General features: G+C 46.6%; 1 protein-coding gene and 1 pseudogene across 7 annotated transcripts in view; both read right to left on the reverse strand.

The window, feature by feature from the left end:
• LOC117197736 (60S ribosomal protein L19-like) overlaps positions 1-2,133 on the reverse strand; it is a 14,652-nt pseudogene extending 12,519 nt beyond the window's left edge.
• Positions 2,134-2,259: 126 nt separating this feature from the next.
• Positions 2,260-21,632, reverse strand: part of CDK12 (cyclin dependent kinase 12) — a 64,385-nt gene continuing 45,012 nt past the window's right edge. For 2 of the 7 annotated variants that reach the window (XM_033410999.2, XM_033411005.2), the window contains 4 exons: positions 14,842-14,881; positions 13,096-13,240; positions 9,182-9,280; positions 2,260-7,397 (listed from right to left, as the gene is read on the reverse strand). In XM_033410999.2, coding sequence (XP_033266890.1) covers positions 14,866-14,881 — 16 coding nt within the window. In that variant the 3' untranslated portion in view covers positions 2,260-7,397; positions 9,182-9,280; positions 13,096-13,240; positions 14,842-14,865. Of the gene's footprint in view, positions 7,398-9,181; positions 9,281-13,095; positions 13,241-14,770; positions 14,882-21,632 lie in introns of all 7 variants that reach the window. The other 5 variants (XM_033410998.2, XM_033411004.2, XM_033411002.2 and 2 more) reach the window with 3 other exon arrangements.

Genomic DNA, 21,632 nt, shown 5'->3' on the forward strand with positions numbered 1-21,632 from the left:
TCCACATTCAGGACCTCTGACAATCAGGAAATCTCAGAGGGGATAAGAGCCAGTAAATAGTGATCTCCTTTTGTCTAAGAACTTCCACCCAGGGAATTTCCTGACGGTCCAGTGGTCAGGACTCCATGCTTTCACAAACAAGGGCACTAGTTCAATCCCTGGTCAGGAAACTAAGATCCTGCAAGCCCCTAGGCACAGCAGAAAAAAAAAAAAAAAAAAAGTCCACCCAAAAAAGAGGTTTAGAATGGACATCTCTGGTTGCTTCAACAATGCAAAGTACTCCCTATACATTCTGAAGCCCTCAGTGTTTACCCCCATGGCTGGAATTACTGGATAAGGATGGAGGGCACCATTGGAAGAAGACGTGCCATTTCTGATGGGCCATGGAAGATGGAGAAGAGCGATATGCGCTCTCAGCCTGGTTCTGGAGCTATAAGTAGACAAGGAAAGTTGTTATAAGTCCGCCACAGCTACTAGAATAGGCCAAGGGAGCAATGGTAACATCAACTGTAAAAAATCCAGTTCCAGCAGGAGGTGGGAAGAGGCAGCGTTTGGGCTGACTCTAGGTTTCCACCTGTCAGCTTCTACCAGTGCCCAGAGGCTGAGGGATAGACCAAATGATTTCTCTAGCTCCTTCTGACTTAGCTGTCCATGATTTGGAGAGAAAGAGCAGTGGTAAAGTGAGGACTAAGTGTGAACTGGCATTTTTCTTTTTTTTTAAGCAGATAAAGGCTTGTTTTTTATTGAATGAGTGATCTGTGTAATTGCCGAGGCCACTCTGAACAGAGAAGAGGGAGAGAACTTTATGTCTTGGTCTCTTCCTCCTTGGACAGAGCCTTGACGATTTCCTCCTTCTTGGCCTGGAGCCGCTCTTTGCGCTTTTGGGCTTCCTTGGTCTTAGACCTGCGGGCCTCAGCCTGGTCTGCCAGCAGCTTCTTGCGAGCCTTGTCTGCCTTCAGCTTGTGGATATGTTCCATGATAATCCGCTTGTTTTTGAACACTTTACCCTTCACTTTCAGGTACAGGCTGTGATCACGTGGCGGTCAATCTTCTTAGAGTGACGGTATTTTCTGAGCAGCGGGCGCAGAATTCTCATCCTCCTCAACCAGGTTACCTTCTCGGGCATTCGAGCATTGGTAGCACCCTTTCTCTTACCTATGCCCATGTGCCTGCCCTTCCGGCGGGCCAAGGTGTATTTCAAGGAATGGACTGTCACAGGCTTCCAGATGATCAGCCCACCTTTGATCAGCTTCCGGATCTGCTGATGGGAGTTGGCATTGGTAATTTCATTAGTCTCATTGGGGTCCAACCAGACCTTCTTTTTGCCACAGCGGAGGACACCGAAGGCAAGCCTTTTCTGAAGCCTGAGCATACTCATGCCTGCGGCCGCAGCAGCAAAACAGTGAACTACCATTTTTGATTCCACTTTGCTTTCCCCGAACCATGTCCCAGACACTGAGCCTGCCCAAGGGGTGTGTGTATGTGTGTGTGTGTGTGTGTGTGTGTGTGTGTAAATGACCTATAGTTCCCCACCACACTAAAATAAAATTAAAATGCTATTTCTCCCTTACTGCCCCCCGCCCCAGAATAGAGAGCTCACTTGTCATGGGACTCAACTTCCTCAGACCTCAACAGAAATACACTCAACTTCACATTTCCAAGGAGACCCTTGACCATTTATGCTCTGATGGACACCCAAAGGCTGAGTCCTCCCTTTCCTATTCTAGGTCCCAGGTCTGTGGGCAGATTGCTCACGGGCTCCATCCACTTCAGTCTTGAAGCAGCAAAGGGGAAACAATTTGAAGGGCATAAGCCGTATTGCCCCCTGCTTCATGACACTAATCTTCTAACCTATGAACCAAAGTTAGCTGTGAGGACCTGAAGTGGCCCAGGCTGCTCCAGTGCTCTTCCTGCCTCCGACATCTCTCTTCTGGTTCTGCCTACACCCTCTTCCCAGCAACCTTCGTCAAGGTCTGAGAAAGCCTGGTGTAGTAGAAAGAGCCCTACCGTCTTGAGTTCCAAGCTCTTCTTTGCCATTTAACAGCATGTGATTGTGGGAAAATCATTTACGATAAGCCTCAATTTCCCCTGTCTATGAAATGAAAATAATAATAGGTGCCATGCCTGAAGGGTTAAGAAACGTAATAATTGTGATTATAAAACAACACTCAGGACACCAAGTAAAACAGGCTCTTTCATTAATTGCTAGTGAGTACAAAGTGGGAGCACAAAGCGTTCCTTTTATAAAAAAATATTTTATTTTTATTGGCGTATACTTGACTTACAATGTTGTGTACAAAGTGTTCTTTAACAGGTGAATGGTTAAACTGTGGTACATCCGTATCATGAAATAAATAAAAGAAACAAACTATTGATACATTCAAAAACTTGAGTGGATATCCAGAGACTTATACTGAGTGAAAAATCCAATCCTAAAAAGTTACATAGTGTATGACTCCATTTTTCGAAAGAAAAAATTTTAGAAGTGGAGGATAGATTAGTGGTTGCCAAGGGTTAAGAAGGGGGTGATGTAGGCGTGACTATAAAAGAGCAACATGAAGAATCCTTGTGGTGTTGGAACTGTTCAGTATCTTGACGGTAGTGGCAGATGTAAGAACTTACACAGGTAACGATATTGCGTAGAACTTAATATACACACATACACAGGTAAAACTGGGGAAATATGGATCGAACTAATGTCAGTATTCTGGTTGTGATGTCATACTATAGTTTTACAAAATGTTACTACTGGGTAAATGTGGGCAAAATGTACAAGGGATCTCTCTGTATTATTTCTTACAACTGCATGTGAATCTACAATTACCTCAATTTTTAAAAAAGGATATGATAGATTATTAATGTTTCTGCTGGGTTTAGGAGAAAGAAGGGGCTGCCCGTGTGTTTCCATTGAAGAATTCCAAAGAGGAAGATTAAAAAATATTATTCTTATTATGGTACATCAATAAAGTGATCATACCTATGGGGAGGGGGGATATTTGTATCTGTTGACCCAATAATTTCACTTCTTGGAATTTACTATAAAAAAATGCATGAAGTTTTAGGATAGGATGTACATCATGGTATTATTTATAACAGTAAATATGTCTAAATGATTAAAATAGTGGATGAGCTTTATACATCATAGCAGATCTAGGTGATGAAATACTCTATAGACTTTAAACATACTTAAAAAAATATATACACTGAGCACAATGCCTGGCAGTCAATAAATGGTAGTTCACTTTACTGGGATGTTCTGGGTATTAAAAGGCTAATATAGGTAAATGCACTTGACAAACTGTAAAGTGCTTGGCAAGTGCTCTGTGTTGCTATCTTTTGTTTTTTTTCTTTTTTGGCTGCACCATGTGGCATGTAGGATCTTAGTTCTCTGACCACGGATCAAACCCATGCCCCCTGCAGTGGAAGCACAGAGTCCTAACCACTGGACAGCCAGGGAATTCCTCTGTGTTGCTATCTTAATGGCTGTCTCTCCCAGCTCCATCCTAGATGAAGCTGTACTTCCAGGCAGAACACTACCTAAGGAACTCCTAGCTGGAGGCATGGGAATGGGGAAACTGACTTCTTTGGGAGTATGAGTCAAAGGATTGGGGCTACTTCCGTTCCAGGAGACTGCCACCCCCTGCTCCAAATCATCAGTAAAACTATGGACATTCTCCCCACCACACGCACATACTCACATTTGGCCTATAATTCCAGGGGACTCATAGAGTCTTTGACACGGTGTCAGCCCTGATGATTCCATAAAATTAATAGACTCTATTGTATCAACCACTGTTGACTGAGCACCTCCTCAGTATCAGGCACTGTCCTAGGTACTTTACACACATTATTTCACTAAACTCTCTTCACCACCTTAAAAGGTTGTTTATCTGCATTTCACAGACAAGGACACTAGGGCTAAAAGAGGTTAAGCGACTTACCTAGGTGGCACAGCTCGTAAATGGCAGCACTGGCATTACACTCTAACCACCACACATACTACATTTAGAAGAAATGAGGAGGAAACTGCACTGAGGCCCACGTCTGGAGGAGCCCCGGAAAAATACCCTTTGTTCTTCCAATGCCCCTTGGGTGGACACAGACTTAAACTCATACCAGGCAAAAGAAAAATCTCTGAAGAGAAGTAGGTCCATTCTGAAGTCTTATATCCCATGAGTAAGTTTTTCCATGTGTCTAACCTCTATCCTTTCTGCTAAAATTCAATCCCTTTTCCTCTCTTGTTTCCAGTGGGGATGGTGAATATATGACATGGTGCCCCTCCATGAAAGGTCCTGAGTCAGGAGGGGATCGAGGAATTTCTCTTTCCCCAGGGCTACTGAGGCCTCAGTTCCCCTGGTCTCTTGGATCTTCCCCAAGGTATCAAACCAAAAGATGAGGAGCAGAAAATGGACCAGGAAGAAAAGCAGAGAGAGTAGCCTACCCAGACCAAGGAGACGAACTTGGAGGACGGCCTGGGACTCTTTCAGGACCTAAGTCCTGGGCTCAGGGTGAAGTTAAGGTGGTCAGTTTTCCCCACCAGGCTCAGCAGCCAGCTTCATGTTTGACATCTATCCAGCTGTGGAGGTCTGGCCAGCATCCCTCACACCAGAGCCTCTTGTTTGTCGCAATGTGACATCTCTATAGAAAGGAGGGATCTGGGGCTTCTGCCACTCTGCATTTATTCCTCCCGTCTCAATACTACCTTGCTGTACTTGCTCAGGACCAGCCAGCCTAACGGGAGGAGCTTAGAGAATAATCTGAGGAAAGAATAATCTTATGAGGAGGAGGCTGGGATCCCAAGACTAGGTCCAAAGCTCTTTTCTCTCAACATGAGAGCCAGGAGGGAAACTGGGGCCTGAGTCTAGACATAGATTGGGAACAAGAGGTGTCTTCCCTCCCTCCATCCTTCCTTCCCTCCTCCACGCACTATTCTACCCTGCCAGGGCCTAAGCATGCTCACAGCTCACTTTGGCTTCCCTTGGCCCATCTACCTTATGGACAGGAGAGAGTTAAAGGCATGGTATGGGCAAGCTATAAATTTCCCATCAGTGTGGGGAGAGGAGGACTGTTGGCAGGGAGGGGGTTGGGCTGGGGGGGGGAGAGGGAGCTGGGAAAAAGCCAGGAGGTTGTCTCTAGGTAACAATAAACACTGCAAGCAAGGAGCAGCTGTTACACTTACTCTCTCTGCATCACAATGCTGAAATAACACTAATAAACCAGTGTGCCCAATACACAGGCATATACGCATTTAGGGCCAAGCCCCACTGTACCCCTAGGGCTGCCCTTTGCTCCAGGTCAGGGGCCTTGGTGCCAGTGGACGTACCTGTCTTGGCCTGGCTATACTTATGTGGAGGATGAGGACTGGTGAGTCAGTCTCAGAGCCAGAGTGGCATTCTCAGAGGAAGGGGGTGATCCCAGGTTCAGATCCTGATGGCATTCACTGGTAGGAAGAGGTCAAATGGGGTAACTCTTGGCTGGGAGTTGGGAGGAGGGGAGGAGAATGAGAATGAGAAAAGTATAGGGAACAGACAACTACTTACCATGTCTTCTCAGACTGGAGGGCATGAGGTAGCCAGGAGTGGAGTCAGCTGAAGGGAGGTGGAAGAAAAGGGGGACTGAGGAGAAGGTTTAAGAGGAGGAACACGTGGTATTGAGGAGTGATCCTTGTATCTCCTGGGGCTGAACTCCCTACACCTGCCTACACCCCACCTGGTACACCCAGGCTCCCCCTCAGCACCACTTTTATACCAGAGCCAGGTGATATGTCAGTTCAGTTCAGGATTGGGCTTTATTATGGGTGTTCCAGCAGGGGCCCCTGGGCTCCTGATGCTGCCAGGGAGAGCTGGGGGAGTGGAGCTGATCCCATCTCCCTACACGAAGAGCAGCTGGTCTGTCCCTTCCTCCAATCAGAACTGTCTCTGGATCCCCAGGAGCATCCCGCAGAGGGCCCCTCATCCCAGCTGGACAGCAGAGCCGTCATCGGTGAAAGCAATAGAAATAGGCAAATGGAACCTTAGGCTCTGTCAGAGAACTCCCCTCCTATTCTCCTCTGAGGTTAGAAGGAGGATATCTATTATGTGTCTGGATACACTGGTATCCAAGATCCCTGTTTCCTTTTGCTGAAACAGGGAGGCCCTTGGGACTGTGGTCAGAAGCACAGCTGATTCTCCTGGTCCACTTTCTGGCCCTGTTCTGCTGATATGACCTCAAACACAGTAGTCTATCATCCCCTTGATTCAGAAAGTCAGGAGAAGATGCACATTGCCCACCTGACCTGTAAGGGAAGAGAAAATCAGCACCTTTGAAGATCATGGTTTCTGTTTCCAGCAAAAGAGTACTGAGACCAAGTAGTGGTAATCCTTCCAGGTTCTGGTCCTGTAATAGTGCCTTTTTCTTTTCTTTTTTTTTTAATTTCTAAGTCGTGCGGTGTCAGCTGGGTACCCAGACCTCCGGGCAGGTAAGTGAGAGTAGGGAGGAGTAGCTGTGTCTGCCTGGAAAGCCCCTTTCCTGAAAGGTGCCTAGGAGCACTGAGCTGCCTCAGCACAGAACCCTCTGTGCAGCCCATGGATACACTGGGGCAAGAGTAACTAGCCTCTCCTATCCTTTCCTCACTGGGAAGCCTCTCCCTGGGAATGCTCAGCTTCCCTGCTATCTTCTCTCCCATTTCCCTCTCTTCTTTCTTAGCTGGGGCCTCTCCTTGCCCCACAATCCAGATGAGAGACCTCTATCCACGGCTCAGAGTGGGGGAGAAATGGGGTAAAAGAGAGCTCTAACAGGCCTGGACCCCCTTCCCCTCGGTTGTTTTCATGAGCCACCCCTGTTGCTATGAGCCACCAGAACCTTGAACTCAGGTGAGCTGCCAGCAGCCCTCTCCCTCCCCACAGCCACTCCAGCCAGGAAGATACGCACCTAAAGGGCCCCAGAGCCCACTGTCTTCCTACTCGCAGGGCCACAGCCCCCTCCTGCATCCCTAGGAATCTGCACCACAGACACACTGGGATGAGTTAGAAAGAAGTGCGACAGACCCCACCACGCGCTCTGTGCTGGAGCAGAGGGCCAGCTGCCTGTACAGCAGAGCAGGATCACCAGCCAGGAGAGCCGGCACAACTTGGGCACAGAGCCTTGTTGGCATGTTGGAGGGGGCAGGGGAGGGGATGGGGTAAGAAGGCTGTTTCAGGAGCACACATCTCCTCCTGGCTCCCTCTCTGGGCACTGTTTCTTCTCCTTGGCTTCTCTCCCTGGGTACTGATGGACATCATGGCGCTGCCACCTCTGAAATATCTTCCTTCACTTCTTCCATGGCTCTGGGAGCTAGAGAGGGGATCTGCATGATAACCTTCGAGGTGCTGAGGTGGGAGGTTCAGACATCCAGCTCTCTCACCAACCAATGGGACACACTGAGGGAGAAGGAGGAAAGGAGTCCCATCAGAGTAAAAGCTAAACCCTGGGCCAGCAATGAGCTCCTCAACAATTCCCTCTTCTCTAGAGCGCAGGGGATTCTGGGTACCGCTACCTCTGCCTTCTACTTACTTCAAGTCTATCCCTCCTTCCCTGCAAAAGCTCAGGGTTTCTTCTGGATTCCAGAGTAGGCTCCAGGCTCTGACTCCAGGGCTGTAGATCTCATACCCTTGGCTAAACCTTGGGAGTATGATACAGGGCTGGTGGGGATTGAGGGGAGGGAGATCTTGTTCCTTAGAGAAACATCAAGAATCTAGATTGAATGCTTTAAGGGCCTTTTAGCCCCTCCAATATACCTCTAATCTTGGAGTAGGGGTGGACAAGGGGTGAGAAAGAGGGCCTAGAGAAAGCCTGGCACCTCCTCTCTTTCTTCACTGCGTGCTCCTCCTCTGCTGCTCTCTGTTTCGGAGGAGAAGCAGCAGCTCTGAAACAGGAGCCATCTAATAACCCCCCTGAACAATACTCAGTATGAACGGCCTGCCTTATGTTATGCAGCCAGCCCCACAGGCGGGACTACAGGCCTCAGTTTCCAAACTTCCCCTCTCTAACTTCTCTCCTCTTTCAGGCTTCTCCCCCATCTCCCCCCACAAGAGAATCTTCCTTTTCAACTCCCTGGCACAGTTTTCCTCCCCCACCCCCACTTCTGCAGGCCCTTGGAAACAGGGGAGGAGCTAGATGGAGTCTATCCAGACTGTCCTGAGGCAATGCAAGGGGGCCCTTCTCATCTTGTTGGTAGTAGAAAAGGCAGAGAATTAGGTAGCCAAGGAGATGACCCTGAGTGTCTAAGACAGGGCAGGGTGAGTCTGGGGGCACTTAGAGAGGTGCATCTTGCTCTTCCCTAGGGACTCTGGGGATATTAAATGGTGTACTAAGATAGAGGAGAAGACAATTCTGGGAGTAAAGGATAAGTGTTGGGGGTTTGGAGGGTGTGACGAAGTTTCTACCCATACTGCTTTCCGCAACTTAGTCTCATGAAGCACAGAAAAAAGAATGTTGAATTTTTTGAGGAAGGAAGGAGATGCCAGGAAATGCCATCTTTGGCAACTTGGTGGGCAAGCCACTTCTCTCCATCATTCTTTCTTAACTCTAGTGTCTGAATAGTGAAGGAGGTGGGGGTGGGAGATGGGGACAGCTGGAAATGTGCCCCTCTCTCCAGTGTGCACCAACACCGCATAGAGCCAGATGGGGCTTGACTAAGAGCTCTGGGCCATGGCACCGTGTGAATACAGGGGCATTTCTGACTCAGCTTTCAGAGCCTTGAGTTTTAATTCTGTCTCTCTTCTTGGCTTAGACATGGGACAAGACCACTCCTCGCTACATTTTTTGGCATAATTTTCTCTAGCAGCTTATACTGCAGCAGAGAAACTTGTGACAAGATCTCAGAAAAAGCTCAATATTTAGTCACCATTGGGGGATTTATTTCTTGGTTAAGGAACTGGGGAAGTTAGTGTATTTCCTTCCCTGTGGACCTTTTAGAATATGGTAAAATCTCATGGGAGTGGGAGGTTATGGGGGATCTGTCTACTTGGAAGCAAGGGAATGGATGAGATGACCTCTGGAACAGGCTGTACAAGGGAAATGTTCCCCCAGTAATGCACCCACCTGACTCCCCTGAGTTGCTTCCAAGACTTAGGAGCCAGAGACGCGAGACTCCAAGCAATAGAGAATAATATTCTGCCTACCCTCTTCCCTTGACTTTCCTCCCCACACCCTACCTACTTACATTTCCCTGTGTTCCCAGGAACTCTCCAAATCCAGGAACAAAAGCAACTCCAGGGCAGGATTCAACTGATTTCCCTTCTCTGGGTCTCTGTTTTCACATCTGTAAAATGAATCGTTTGGCAAGATGAGCTCCAGCTTCTCTTCCTTGCAACAGTAAGGGTCTATGATTCATACCCCAAAGGCACCAGCCCTCATTTGCATGCCGTTTTGCATGTAATCTCAACGGCACTTATTTTATGTCTAAACACACAGAAATATCTCTGAACCCTGCCCTTCTCCTCCCTGTCACCACAGTCTCTGGTTCTACGGTCCCTAGTTCCTGTCCTCCCCTTCAAGGACCTCAAAGCTCTGTCCCCACCTTCCTTTCACAATTTTACAGCACTCAGTGGGACAAGCTCAACCAAACAAAACCTCGGGAACAAGAAAACAGCCTTACCTAATATCCTGGCTGCAATTTTGGGGCCCCAAACTGAGTCAGCTGGTACAGTTCCATCCTTTTTGGAGGTCCTGGCCATTGGGGGGAAATCCTGGTACCTCTCCCCAGTGCCTCCCCTCCTCCTCCACCTTGCTATTCTCCATGCCAGAACGCAAAGTGGCCAGTGATTGATGGGCCTGGGTTCCTGGTAACCGCACCCAGTGGCCCAATCCTCCTCCCTTACCCAATCCCTCCCCTGTCCCTATTCAGAGATCAGATTGTCTCATGTTGGTCCCTGAGGTCCCATTAATTAAAAATACATCCAATTAAATGGCAGGTGAAAACGTGCTATTGGAACTCTCCACCCCCCTGCCCCAGCTTGGTCCTCCCCACCCCCATTTTAAGGCTCAGCTGTGCTTTGAGCTGAGAAAAAAAAGAGAGAGAGAGGAAGAAAGAGGGAGAGAGAAGAGGAAGACATAGAGGTGGGGGTATTCGGCGGGGGAGCTATTTGAACTTCTGCCAGGGTAGCATGTGCCAGCCTGGGAGGGTGGCACTGTGCCCTGGTGTCTAATTTCTGGAGGTGTGAGTAGGTTCAGTCAGCTGGGTACCCACTTCCATTTCCCTTAAAGGGGCAGAGGGAAGTCAAAGGGTGTGTCTAGCTATACTGCCCTCCTTCTGGGCTTGGTGAAGGAAGGAGTAGAAGTATAAATGGTAGAGGGCCCTTAAGAGGGGGTGTGATGTTCAGGGGTTGGGAGAATCTGAGGCTTCCGTTCTTGGCATATCCCTGCTCTTCCCTGAACTGCAAAGAAGATAACGAGAAGCTGTTTGGGACCCAGGTGGCAGGGCATGGCTGTGCTCCCAAGCCAGGCTGTACCTACCCCTGCCCACAGGAAAGCTGAGAAAAAAACGGAGCGATGAAGGAAGGAGCCATAATTTGGGTGGGAGCAGATGGGTCAAATAGGATAAAATATACAAGCATGTACATTTGTGTGGGCAGCACCTTATAGGTAAGAGGATCTGGAGGGACTTGTCCTATTTGCCCTTTCTCTAGGCAAAAAGAAGCAGCAGTAGTGTGAAGTCACCTCAAACTGGCAGGCTGTGAGTAGGGCATCTCTGCTCCTCCACATTTATGGTGTCCCCAGCATTTTGTCAGGTAAGGCATCAGCCCCACCCTCCACCCCTCTAAAGCCCTCTGGCCCCAAGCAATGCAAAGCTAGTAGGCACTGAGAGATGTTGGGAGAGGAGCTAGGAAAAAAAGGGTGGTACTCAGAATCCAGGCAGTAGTGGGGGTATCTGCCGACTGAGGGCCCCCGTCTGGCCTCCTTGGCAGCCTCAGTACCTCTTCACTTCACTTTAACGCTAATTGGAGATTTTAATCTGCACTGCTGAGCTGCTCGGGGTGCTGGGGGGAGCGCCAGCTGTGCAGCAATTCCAGCAGCACCGACTGTTTAATCAAGCTGTCCTCCTGGGGAGGGGCCCTCGATCATGGGGGTAGGAGGGAGGAGGAGAACCTCTGTCACCTCCCTTAGCCTGTTCAGCCTGGAAGGGCTTCATGGAGACTGAGGGTCAAATATGGGATACCTCATCCCCATAAGGGCTCCACGGCCACTTGGATCCCTAGCGGAGACATTACACAGTACGGGGGCGGCATGAGGATCAAGGGTCAGAGCAGCCGCCCTCCCCATGCTGCTTTCTGAAACTACTGTCGTCGCAGCGCCCCAGAGTGGCCTGGGTGTCCTCCAGCCATTCAGGTGGTAAATATCCTCCAGACCATCTTGAGCTCTGCGGGTTTGTGCTGGGGGAGGTGACGGGGGCATAGAAGACTGAACTTTCCTAGTCTCTCAGTCTCTCTGAGAGAGTCCTCTCCCCAAAACTCTTTCCTAAGAGAGCTAGTTCTTTAAGAGCTACTTCTCTTAAAACAATTGTAAGAGATTTTCCAGATACCTCCACCCTCTGGGCCAGAAAGAGACTGTCTTAGAGGCTGGGGACAGTGGGGTGGACAGCTGGAGCCTGCTACACCTTGAAGGAGAGAAACACATGTGCAAGGTGTTTTGTGACTAGAGCTAGGGGGCTTCCCAGGTTCATCTGGGAATATAGTGACATGTCAGTCTACTAGGGAAGAGCATTCAGGGTCTCAGGCCATTTTTAAGGAAGAAGAAGTGAAAGAACAACTAATTATTCTTCTGGCTCCTTGGGCCCCTGGTCTCAGGCTCTCTGGGGGGTGTTTCTGACCCCTATCTTGGAGAAAGATCGCAGAGTCCCCCTCTCCCCTCACCCAAACTGTCTGCGGAGGGGCAGGAGTTTTAATTGGTCAGCAGTGCCCTCGTGTGGCAGAAACCAAGACTGCAGCCGCCCAAGTGGACCAGCAGCTTTGAGGGATCAGACATCCAGGTTGACAGAGAGGTAGGCAGGGTACCCCAGGTGCCCAAAGCTTACTTACTGCTCAACCACTTCCAGAGACATTTCCTACTTTCTAACACCTACTCTGTCCCTCCATCCATCCCATCCTAACTGCTTCACCTCCAACTCAAGGTATGTGCCTACCGGGGGAGGGAGCACCTTACCCAGACCTGGCGCTTATTTAGGCCTGTTGCTTGTGCTGTCTGGATTGCAGGGGTGAGAGGGGCATTGCTGAGAGATGAGACCTAAGGTCAAAAGGGTAAGCTGATGTCAACTCCAGTGGCAGGAGAGGCTCTGGCACCCCGCCAACTCCCTATAAGTGCCAGACAAGAGCTGCCACCCGAGCTCAAGACAGAGTATTACCTATTGCTGGGTTCTTCCCTGTAGCAATCCGTTCGCTACCCCCTGGAGGGGTCTGGGAATGAATGTGGAGAGACTCTTAGAGTCTGAGATCCTTGTCCTCAGGAATGGACACCAGATAAAACCTTTCCCTCAAAAGATTCAAGTATTCCCCAAGGATGCCAGGCCACTGGACAGAATGCACATCTGGACTTCAGGCTTTCAGCTCGAAGAGAAGGGTTGCCTGTCATTAGACCCTTCCCTTCCAGTGTCAAATACCAACCATTTACTGTTTACTGTTCCCTTCTTTCCACATGCACTAAATGGGGGAAATGTATTTGTTTTGTTTTGTTTTGTTTTTTTGCGGTACGCGGGCCTCTCACTGTTGTGGCCTCGCCCTTTGCAGAGCACAGGCTCTGGACGCGCAGGCCCAGCGGCCATGGCTCACAGGCCTAGCCGCTCCACGGCATGTGGGATATTCCTGGACCGGGGCACGAACCCGTGTCCCCTGCATCCGTAGGCAGATTCTCAACCACTGCGCCAGGGAAGCCCGGGGAAATCGTTTTAAACTACAGAAAAGGGGGTAGAGAGTTAACATTGGGAAGGGCTTTCTAAAATTTAGGGCTGGAAGTCACCAAGGTGGAGAGCTGAGTCACAGAGGCCTTCCCCTTGTTGGAGATATTTAACAACAGAGAGAAATAGTCCCAGGGAGAAATATGACCCTGTTTAGGGTTGGTGGGTAGGGAGAGGAGCACACCTACCTGGCAGCAAGAAGGGTAGGGGTAGGCATAGTAGGTTGGTGACCTGCCCAGGTCTAGGCATTGAGGATGGAAATAAGCAGGCTGGCAGACCTCTACTTCTCGTGTCTTTGCACAGTGTTTGGACAGGGGGGATCTCCCATCAAACCTGGAAATGATGTGGAGAAGCTGATGAGAGGTAGTAAGAAGGGATATCAATGCCCTACCCTCACGCAAAAGAAAGAAAGAGAAAATAGCTTCTTGGGGAAGAAGAAAGCAGGACTATGTGTACGTATGAGGTGGTGGGTGAGCGGGGCAGGTGCTGTAGAGAGGCTGAGAGTAGCCAATATCAGCATCACACTATTGAGGAATATTCATTAGCACAGCTGTGGCCAAGAGAAAAGAACAGGAATGAAATGACCACAATGCCAATTGACAGGGTTACCCACTCCAGCCAGGAGGGAGGAATTGCTAATCAGAAGACAGGACACCATCATAGGGTCAAGTAAAAAGCTAAGGATCTCCCAAGGCAATAGAAATAAAAGCAAAAATAAACAAATGGGACCTAATCAAGCTTATAAGCTTTTGCACAGCAAAGGAAACTATAAACAAAACAAAGAGGCAGTCTATGGACTGGGAGAAAATATTTGTGAATGATGTCACCGATGAGGGCTTAATTTACAAAATATACAAACAGCTCATACAACTCAATAACAAAAAATCAAAGTACCCAGTGAAAAAATGGGCAGAAGACCTAAACAGACATTTCTCCAAAGAAGACATATAGATGGGCAGTAGACACGTGAAAAGATGCTCAACATCACTAAGTATCACCTCACACCAGTTAGAATGGGCATCATTAAAAAGTCTACAAATAACAAATGCTGGAGAGGGTGTGGAGAAAAGGGAACCCTCCCTACGTTGTTGGTGGGAATGTAAATTGGTGCAGCCACTATGGAAAACAGTATGGAGGTTCCTTAAAAAACTAAAAATAGAGATACCATATAATCCAGCAATCCCACTACTGGGCATAATATATCCAGATAAAACTATAATTTGAAAAGATACATGCACCCCTATGTTCATAGCAGCACTTTTTACAATAGCCAAGACATGGAAACAACCTAAATGTCCATCGATAGATGAATGGATAAAGATGTGGCACATATATACAATGGAATATTACTCAGCCATAAAAAAGAATGAAATAATGCAGCTACATGGATAGACCTGGAGATTATCATATTAAGCAATGTAAGTCAGAAAGAGAAAGACAAATACCATAGGATATCACTTATATATGGAATCTAAAATATGACACAAATGAATTTATCTATGTAACAGAAACAGACTCCCAGACATAGAGAACAGACTTGTGGCTGCCAATGGGGAAGGGGGGTGGGGGGAGGGTTGGATTGGGAGTTTGGGACTAGCAGATGCAAACTATTATATAATATATAGAATGGATTAAATAACGTCCTATTGCATAGCACAGGGAACTATGCTCAATATCCTATAATAAACCATAATGGAAAAGAATTTAAAAAAAAAAAAAAAAGCTAAGGAAACTCCTCTGGAGATCTTTGGGTATAAGAACTTCCCTGAGACTGTGTGTGTGTGTGTGAGTGTGTGTGTGTGTGTGTGTATTAATCCCTTACAAAAGCAGGCCAGTGGCCTCTGATTGGCTTAAGGTCCCTACCTGGCCTTAAAGTCTGTGAAAGAGACTGAATTTTGCAGGGGTCCGGATGTCAGGTAATTGATGGACATTACCAAATTCCTCAGGGGCCATCACTCCTACTGCTGCTGCCACCTGTAAAAGAAAATTCAGGTTATATTAGAAATGAGATAAGGGATTAGACACCAAAAAGGGTCTATGGGCTTTCACCCAGGGAGCATGGCCTTGGTAGGTAAAGTGATGGCGATGATCACCACTCTTCTAATTCACAGAGCTGAGAAGGATTCTGGTGAACCTTAAGTATGCTCCCAAAGAGAGTTGTAAGTGTTCTAAGATTCCTAGCTCCAGGGAACTAGCTCCCAGTCTGATAAAGTAAAAAACCATGGTTCCTATACTTAAAAGTTAGGAATTCAACAGAAATAGAAGCTGTGAAACCCAGAATTATAAAGGGCAACGAAGGTTCAAGGCTAATGGAAAGTTAATGCAAGAAAGTGACTCAAAGGAGGGCATCTAGTTTTAGATCAGATAATCAGATTGTATTTGAAGCCTCTCTTGTCCAAAACAGCTTCTTGAAGAAAGGCTCAGAGGCCAGAAAAAGGTCCTATGAGATAGAAAGGAGGTTTGTGGGACAGCAGATTTGATGCAATTTGGGCAGGTAGGTCTATACACTCCCTGTGTAGGGATTAATCTGCATGGGGACCAACTCCACATTCCTCCTGTGCTATCAACCAGGGTGTGATGGAGAAAACGTAAAGATATGTACTGGGATCTATATGTCAAGAGCAGTCAATACTCATTTTGCAGCCTCCCGGCCCCTCTGACCCAGACCTATAATTCTTTCTATCTCTAAACTGCCTTACTCCCTCCAAGATACTGCTTCCACTTTAGGAACTCGTTAGCATTCCCCTCCCAGCACATCAATAGCTCCCAGACTCATGCTCAGAAAATAAGCATTGGAAGGGACTGTAGAAACATCTGGGAGAGGTCCAAAGAGGGGAGGGGAGTCTCAGTACCAGAGTGAGATGACTTTAGAACCTGCTGTGCATGTCAGTCCATTGAGCACACTATTCAGGGCTTAGGTCATTGTGGAGCACACCACCCTCCTTCCGCCCCAACAAAGGAGAAAACCAACCCAAAGCTAAATAACAGGGGGGAGGAGTACAGCCCCACCCCCATTTGCCTGTAATCTCAGAGACTATTTTATTTTACTCAGAGTTCTATAATCCCTTCTCTCATTCAGCAATTCCCCTTAGTTTCCCAGCAAGTGAGGTGTTTTCTTTCTCCTTTCCTTCTGATTTTATTTTTCAATATAGCTGTATTATAATGCAAAGGAGCCTGAGTTGAGCTTTGGGGTAAATTCCTCACAATGCCTCTGAGGATCTTTTCCCTACTATCCAACCCCCAGAGATAGTTGGCAACGAGCTCCTAGAACTATGGTGTAACTCTGAGGCATCAGGATATTTGGCTGTGGCTTGCCACTTGCTTCCCAACGAACCAGAGTTCTTGACTCTAAATAAAAATTACAGTTGTACAATTTTCATGTCATTGAAAGATTAATCTTTGAGGTAAAAATATATAAAGCTTCTCAGTTTTTCTACTAATTTTTTTAAACCTAACTTTCCCCCTCAATCTGTCCTTCCCCCCTCAAAATCTCACAGCCCTACCTTCCTTTCTGGAGGAAGCACAGGGCTGTCAGGAATTGATGCTCTTGGATTCTAATCTTGGCTGGCTGCCACTAACTCACTGTGAGACTGTGGACAAGGCATTTCCCTTCCCTAAGCCTCAGTTTCTTGCTCTGTAAACTGAGAAGTTGAATTAGGTGGTCTCTAGTTCCCTTTCTAGCTCTGGCCATCTATGTTTCTATCAGGAAGAAGACACAAGTGTCCTTCCATCAGGAAGTGAGATATTCCTACCCTTCACACCTTTCTCTCAGGGCCACTGCATAAAGAAGCTCCCCTGTAGATGCCTGCCTCTCTCATGCTGGCTTAACTAAAGGGACAAACAAGTGAGTTCCAGTAGGAGGCCAAACTCCTCTGATTATGAAGAAAAGATGTTAAAAAGGTGATCTAATTCTAACCTTGAATCTTGAAAGCAGATAGGAGAAAAGGCAGGTATGTGGCAGGAAAGAGTATGACAAGCATGCCCCCCTAACACACTGAGCACACTCACCCTAGGGAGCCCCGTATAACCAGTGACTGCTTAGCCAACACAACTGTGTGTGGATGGAAGAAGAAAGCGAGGACATGTGTAAACACTTTAGGAGCATAGACGTAAATGTCCGATCAATGCATATACACTCACTCCTGTTCTCTCCTACTTAGGCCTATACATGCCTTGTAAGAAGCTATAGTGGGAGGGGACACCACATCCCAGTCTTCTCCCTCCCCAAAGTCAGAAAGGAAGAGACAGTGAGACAGGAGATACTTGGCTTCCTATAAATTGTTTTGTCCTTCCTCACAGCTGCAATCAGAAGCTAAGGGCTCCCGCAGGCCTTGTTCTGATCTGCTGCAGGCAACAGAGGGTTTTTGAAACCGAGAGGACTTGGCTGCGGCCCCGTTTCAGCTGCCATTGGGGCTGGCTAATGGGCTCATTCGGGAAGACCCCCGCCGGCTGCACTAAAGAGTCCCCTGCCGACCCCTTCCCCAGTCCCAACCCAATTAATAAATGGGGGCTCCCACTTTATGGCTCTGGGAGCAGGAACCAGAGATACAAATGACCCCCAGGGAGGGAGAGAAAAAGGCCTTCCAAGAATCAAGCCAGAGAATTGTGCATCCACAGGCACATGCTGCCACAGGCTAGTCCTATCCCATTTTCAAAGCATTAAAGGGGAAGAAACTGGCAAAAAAACTGTATTTTCTTTCCCAGATCCAGAGTGGGATAGCATTCCTGAAGTCTGCGGGTACACCCCAGGAATAAACTCTCTTTCACTTGGTTCTCCAACCTGAAAAAGGCAGAGTGCAGGTGATCATCTGGGCACATAGCATGTGCTCAACTATTTTCCAGGGGCTGTGCCTCCTCCTAGACTCCGCAATAATGAACATAGACATAGTCCATCAATTGGTTAATAAAGTAAACACTTTCTACTTATTAAAAACAAAGCAGCTACCTCTTTCCAAGTTCTCATCACCATCAACAGCATAAATACGTCCTGGGGTTATCATCTTCAGCCTATCTTCTATTCCTCCCCTCACATCCAAACTATCATCAAGTCTTGCTAATTCTACTGCCCCCTCTCTTTCATCTCCTTCCCCTTGTCCTACTCTAGTCCTGGCTCTTGGGGCCTTACATCTGGTTAAGAACAATAATATCCTAGCAAGCTTTCCTGCTTCCATGACCTAGTATAGCTGCAAAAGGCCTCAACGTCATATTCATCTCATCATGCTCTGCTGTGTTACTGCTTACCAAATCAAATTCAAATTCCTCATTCAGGCCAACAAGACTGCTCCTCCAACTTCGGTTCCTAATATTCCTTTCCCGTACTACCCTGACTACTCCACTCATAGCCCTCTGCACAAAACACATAAGCTTTCCATAAGTTTTCTCCCTCTGATCACCTTCCTCTCTTCTGTTTCATGTCCTCTATCCTCATTACCTTCGAGGAATCTTTTCTGGTTAACTCCAGTTTTTCTGATTACTTCTTTGCTTTGGTTCCTTCTGTACTATGTTACTATTTTATTTTATAACCTGCATTAATGTACTTATTTCCCTACTTCCCACCAGGTATAAGCCTCATCTCTCACTAGACCCAGAAGCTTCCTAAAGTTGGGACCCTCTCATCATCTTCCCCAGAAGTTGCCCTGTACTCAGGACATGATCCAGCTAATGATATTACTGCTCCCCATAGAAGCAGCCCTCATGGTATAATTCGGGATATCATATCAAACAACTACAAGAAATACAATCTTATTCTCAATGTCAGTTTTCAGGCTGCCACCTACCCTTACCAACATTGAACATGACTTCAAAGTGTGTTGCAAAACAAAACAAAAACCTAAAAAATATATATATATACAGTAACCATAGGATTTTATCTTAATTCATAGTATATATACTATTTTTTTAAGACCCCTTAGGATGAGAAGCCCCATTTTGTTCCCTATTTCTAAGATTAATCCTATGTTCTCAGGTCATGACCTGATTTTCTAGAATGAAATCAATCCCAGAGGCAATAGTAATCTTGTTTCCTACCAGCCTTGTCTCTAGCCTGCCTCTGACCCATCACATTTTTGGAAGGTACCTAGGAATAGAGAAGTTATTCATGAGTCTCTCTCAACTACTTAGCAAGTACTTCCTTAGATTAACCTCACTCTCAAATGTTGACTCCACTTCCTCTAGTTTAGCCCTGTGTGCTTAGACAGGCAAAAATTATCTGCCACACCCCTTTATCTCCTACATATTGCTCAGGACAATAAGGATTTGCCTTTTATTCTTTCCATCCCTTGGCCTCAAGGTGCTTAATAATCCAGATAATAAAAGCAAAGGTACTATGGTATCTGACACAGTAGGTTCCAGACAACGTTAGTTCCCCATTCTTTCCCTTCTTCCTCCCAACACTTTCTCAACCGTTTTGGGTCTGTTTTTTCACTGGCTAACGACGGCACTGAACTAGACAAACTAATGTCCTTTTGTAGCTCTAACATTCTGTGACTCTAATTCACATCTTCTGGTTTGTTTGCTCTTCTATGCATCATCCTCACTTGGGTCTAAAATGAAGGGGAGAGGAATAATTAGCTTGCAGGTTGACCTAAAACATACAGAACCACTTGCAGGAGAGTTTTAGAACTCCAAAAATACAAATAATTTTTAGCTTGATGCATCCATATCATTTCCTTCTTATTCCTGAAATACTCTCTTGAACTACATAGATAGCAGTGCTAAGAAAAATGTCCTTGATATAAATTATTTGCTTAATATAATCTAGCTTCCCTTGTGAAACTGTCTGCAGAGCATCCCCCAGCTTAAGGGTTCCAGGCTCATCCTCCAACCATAAAGGTAACACTACTGTAATCAAGGGGACACTTTACTCTTTAATGGGGCTTCCTTGAAATGAATTGTGAACCTTTAAGGCACTTATCCCCTTTCAGTACCCCAACAACAATTTTTCCTTCCATCCTCATATCTGTATTTCTTCTTTATAAGCAATGATACACTGTTTCTTTCTGCAGCCCCACCCCCAGACTCCTCTGGTTCTCCCTTCTTTCCCTTATTTCCATCTCCTTCTCATATTGCTTCATTTTATATGAGGTCTTTGGTCCCCTAACAGAAATTGCAAATACTGATACAAGGCCAAACCTAGAAGTTCCTGAATTTATAAAAGGGATCAGACTCCTAGGCTTTCTCTAGGTCTCTGAATTCAGCCTCCTTTCTCCAGGGCCAAAAGCATTCAAAACTGCGTTAGCCTTGGTAGGGAGGGCTATCTGTCTACAAGCTGATCCTCACCAAGGGTGTCCCTCATCAAACACAAGAGGAAGAAAGATCCTCTCCTTGAGACAACCCATCAGGCAGGCGCCTTCAACTAAAGACAAGACGCTCTCAAAGACCCAGGCTCTGCTCTTCACTTAGCTTTGCTACATTATAGCCTTTTTAGGGTTTCTCCATGTTGACGGCGTCAGGGATGGTTTGGCTCGGATACAATGTCCTTCATTCTTTTAGAGCTATCAATATTATCTTCAGGTTACAACTATGCCAGAGCAAAACATCCCCAAATCCATCTATTTCCAGGTCCTAGGGAACATATGTCTGAATGAATTTACTTTATGGCTATACCCTCTCATTCCAGAGAAGTATGATGTGGCTGAAGGCTGCATATTGAGAAGGCTTGGCTAACAACTACCCACCTAGGGAGTATTAAAGACTAACTGCATATCAGCCTCTTTCTCTCAGCCTTGGACTAGCAATTCTTGAGACCGAGATATGAGAGCAACCCAGTGGTCCAGTGTTTTGGCAACCTAGTGATTAAATCACCAGGACATCAAAGCAACCCTCATCTGCTTTCTCAAGGATAGCAGGGCCCTCTTTTCATCAAGCTTTACTTCCTATAGACACCATCTGCAACCGAGCTTCGAAATGTTATCAGCAAAAGCAACAGTCTCAGGATATGAGGGAAGAGAATGAAGAAGCAAAGGTTAACCAGTTAAAGAATCTCTTGTACCCCACACAACATATATTAAAAGCTCCTTTCATAGCTTTTAGCAATAAGAAAGTTATCTTACTTTCTCCTTCACCTCTCACCCCATTAAGTTGAGGATTTGGAATAGACATTTGTCTCCTGAATTGCTTCTCACTACCCTTCAAAACTACTAAGCAGCAATAACTCTAAATACCCTGCAGGGTTAATCAATCAATATTTCTGGCAGGACTAAAGCATGTGAGTTGGGTAGTGAGTTGGGAGAAGAGAGAAAAATAGGAAATGAAAGGAAGTGGGTGGACAGGAGATGGAGAGATAGCTGCACATGGTGAGGAGTGGTAGAGTACCACCAGTAATTCCTTTAGGTGTCATACCTCCCCCAACTGGCTTGGAGTATACTCTCACTTGAGAGTATTCCTAAGGCTATATAGGAACACTAGAAATGCCACACCTGGACAGTAAAATTAACCAAAGTGTCCAGGAATGCTCACCTTTCCTCTCAGGACAACCAGAAGACTCAGCAGTTCCATTTTTCCCTTGGAATGTTTGAATATTTACTCACTTGAGGAACTCCCCACTTCCATTCCACCTAGCCGTTCAGGATGACTAAGTTGTGAACAGAGAAGTAACTCAACACCAAAAAAAAAAAAAAAAAGGCAAGCTATTGGGCAGTCTTTAGTAACAATGTAAATCCCAGTTCAGCACAAAGAATATTAACTGTTAACTTCCTTGAGGCATTAACCTTACCACACAGTTAAG

Source organism: Orcinus orca, chromosome 19 (assembly GCF_937001465.1).
Source record: "Orcinus orca chromosome 19, mOrcOrc1.1, whole genome shotgun sequence".
In the NCBI taxonomy this organism is placed as follows: Eukaryota; Metazoa; Chordata; class Mammalia; order Artiodactyla; family Delphinidae; genus Orcinus; species Orcinus orca.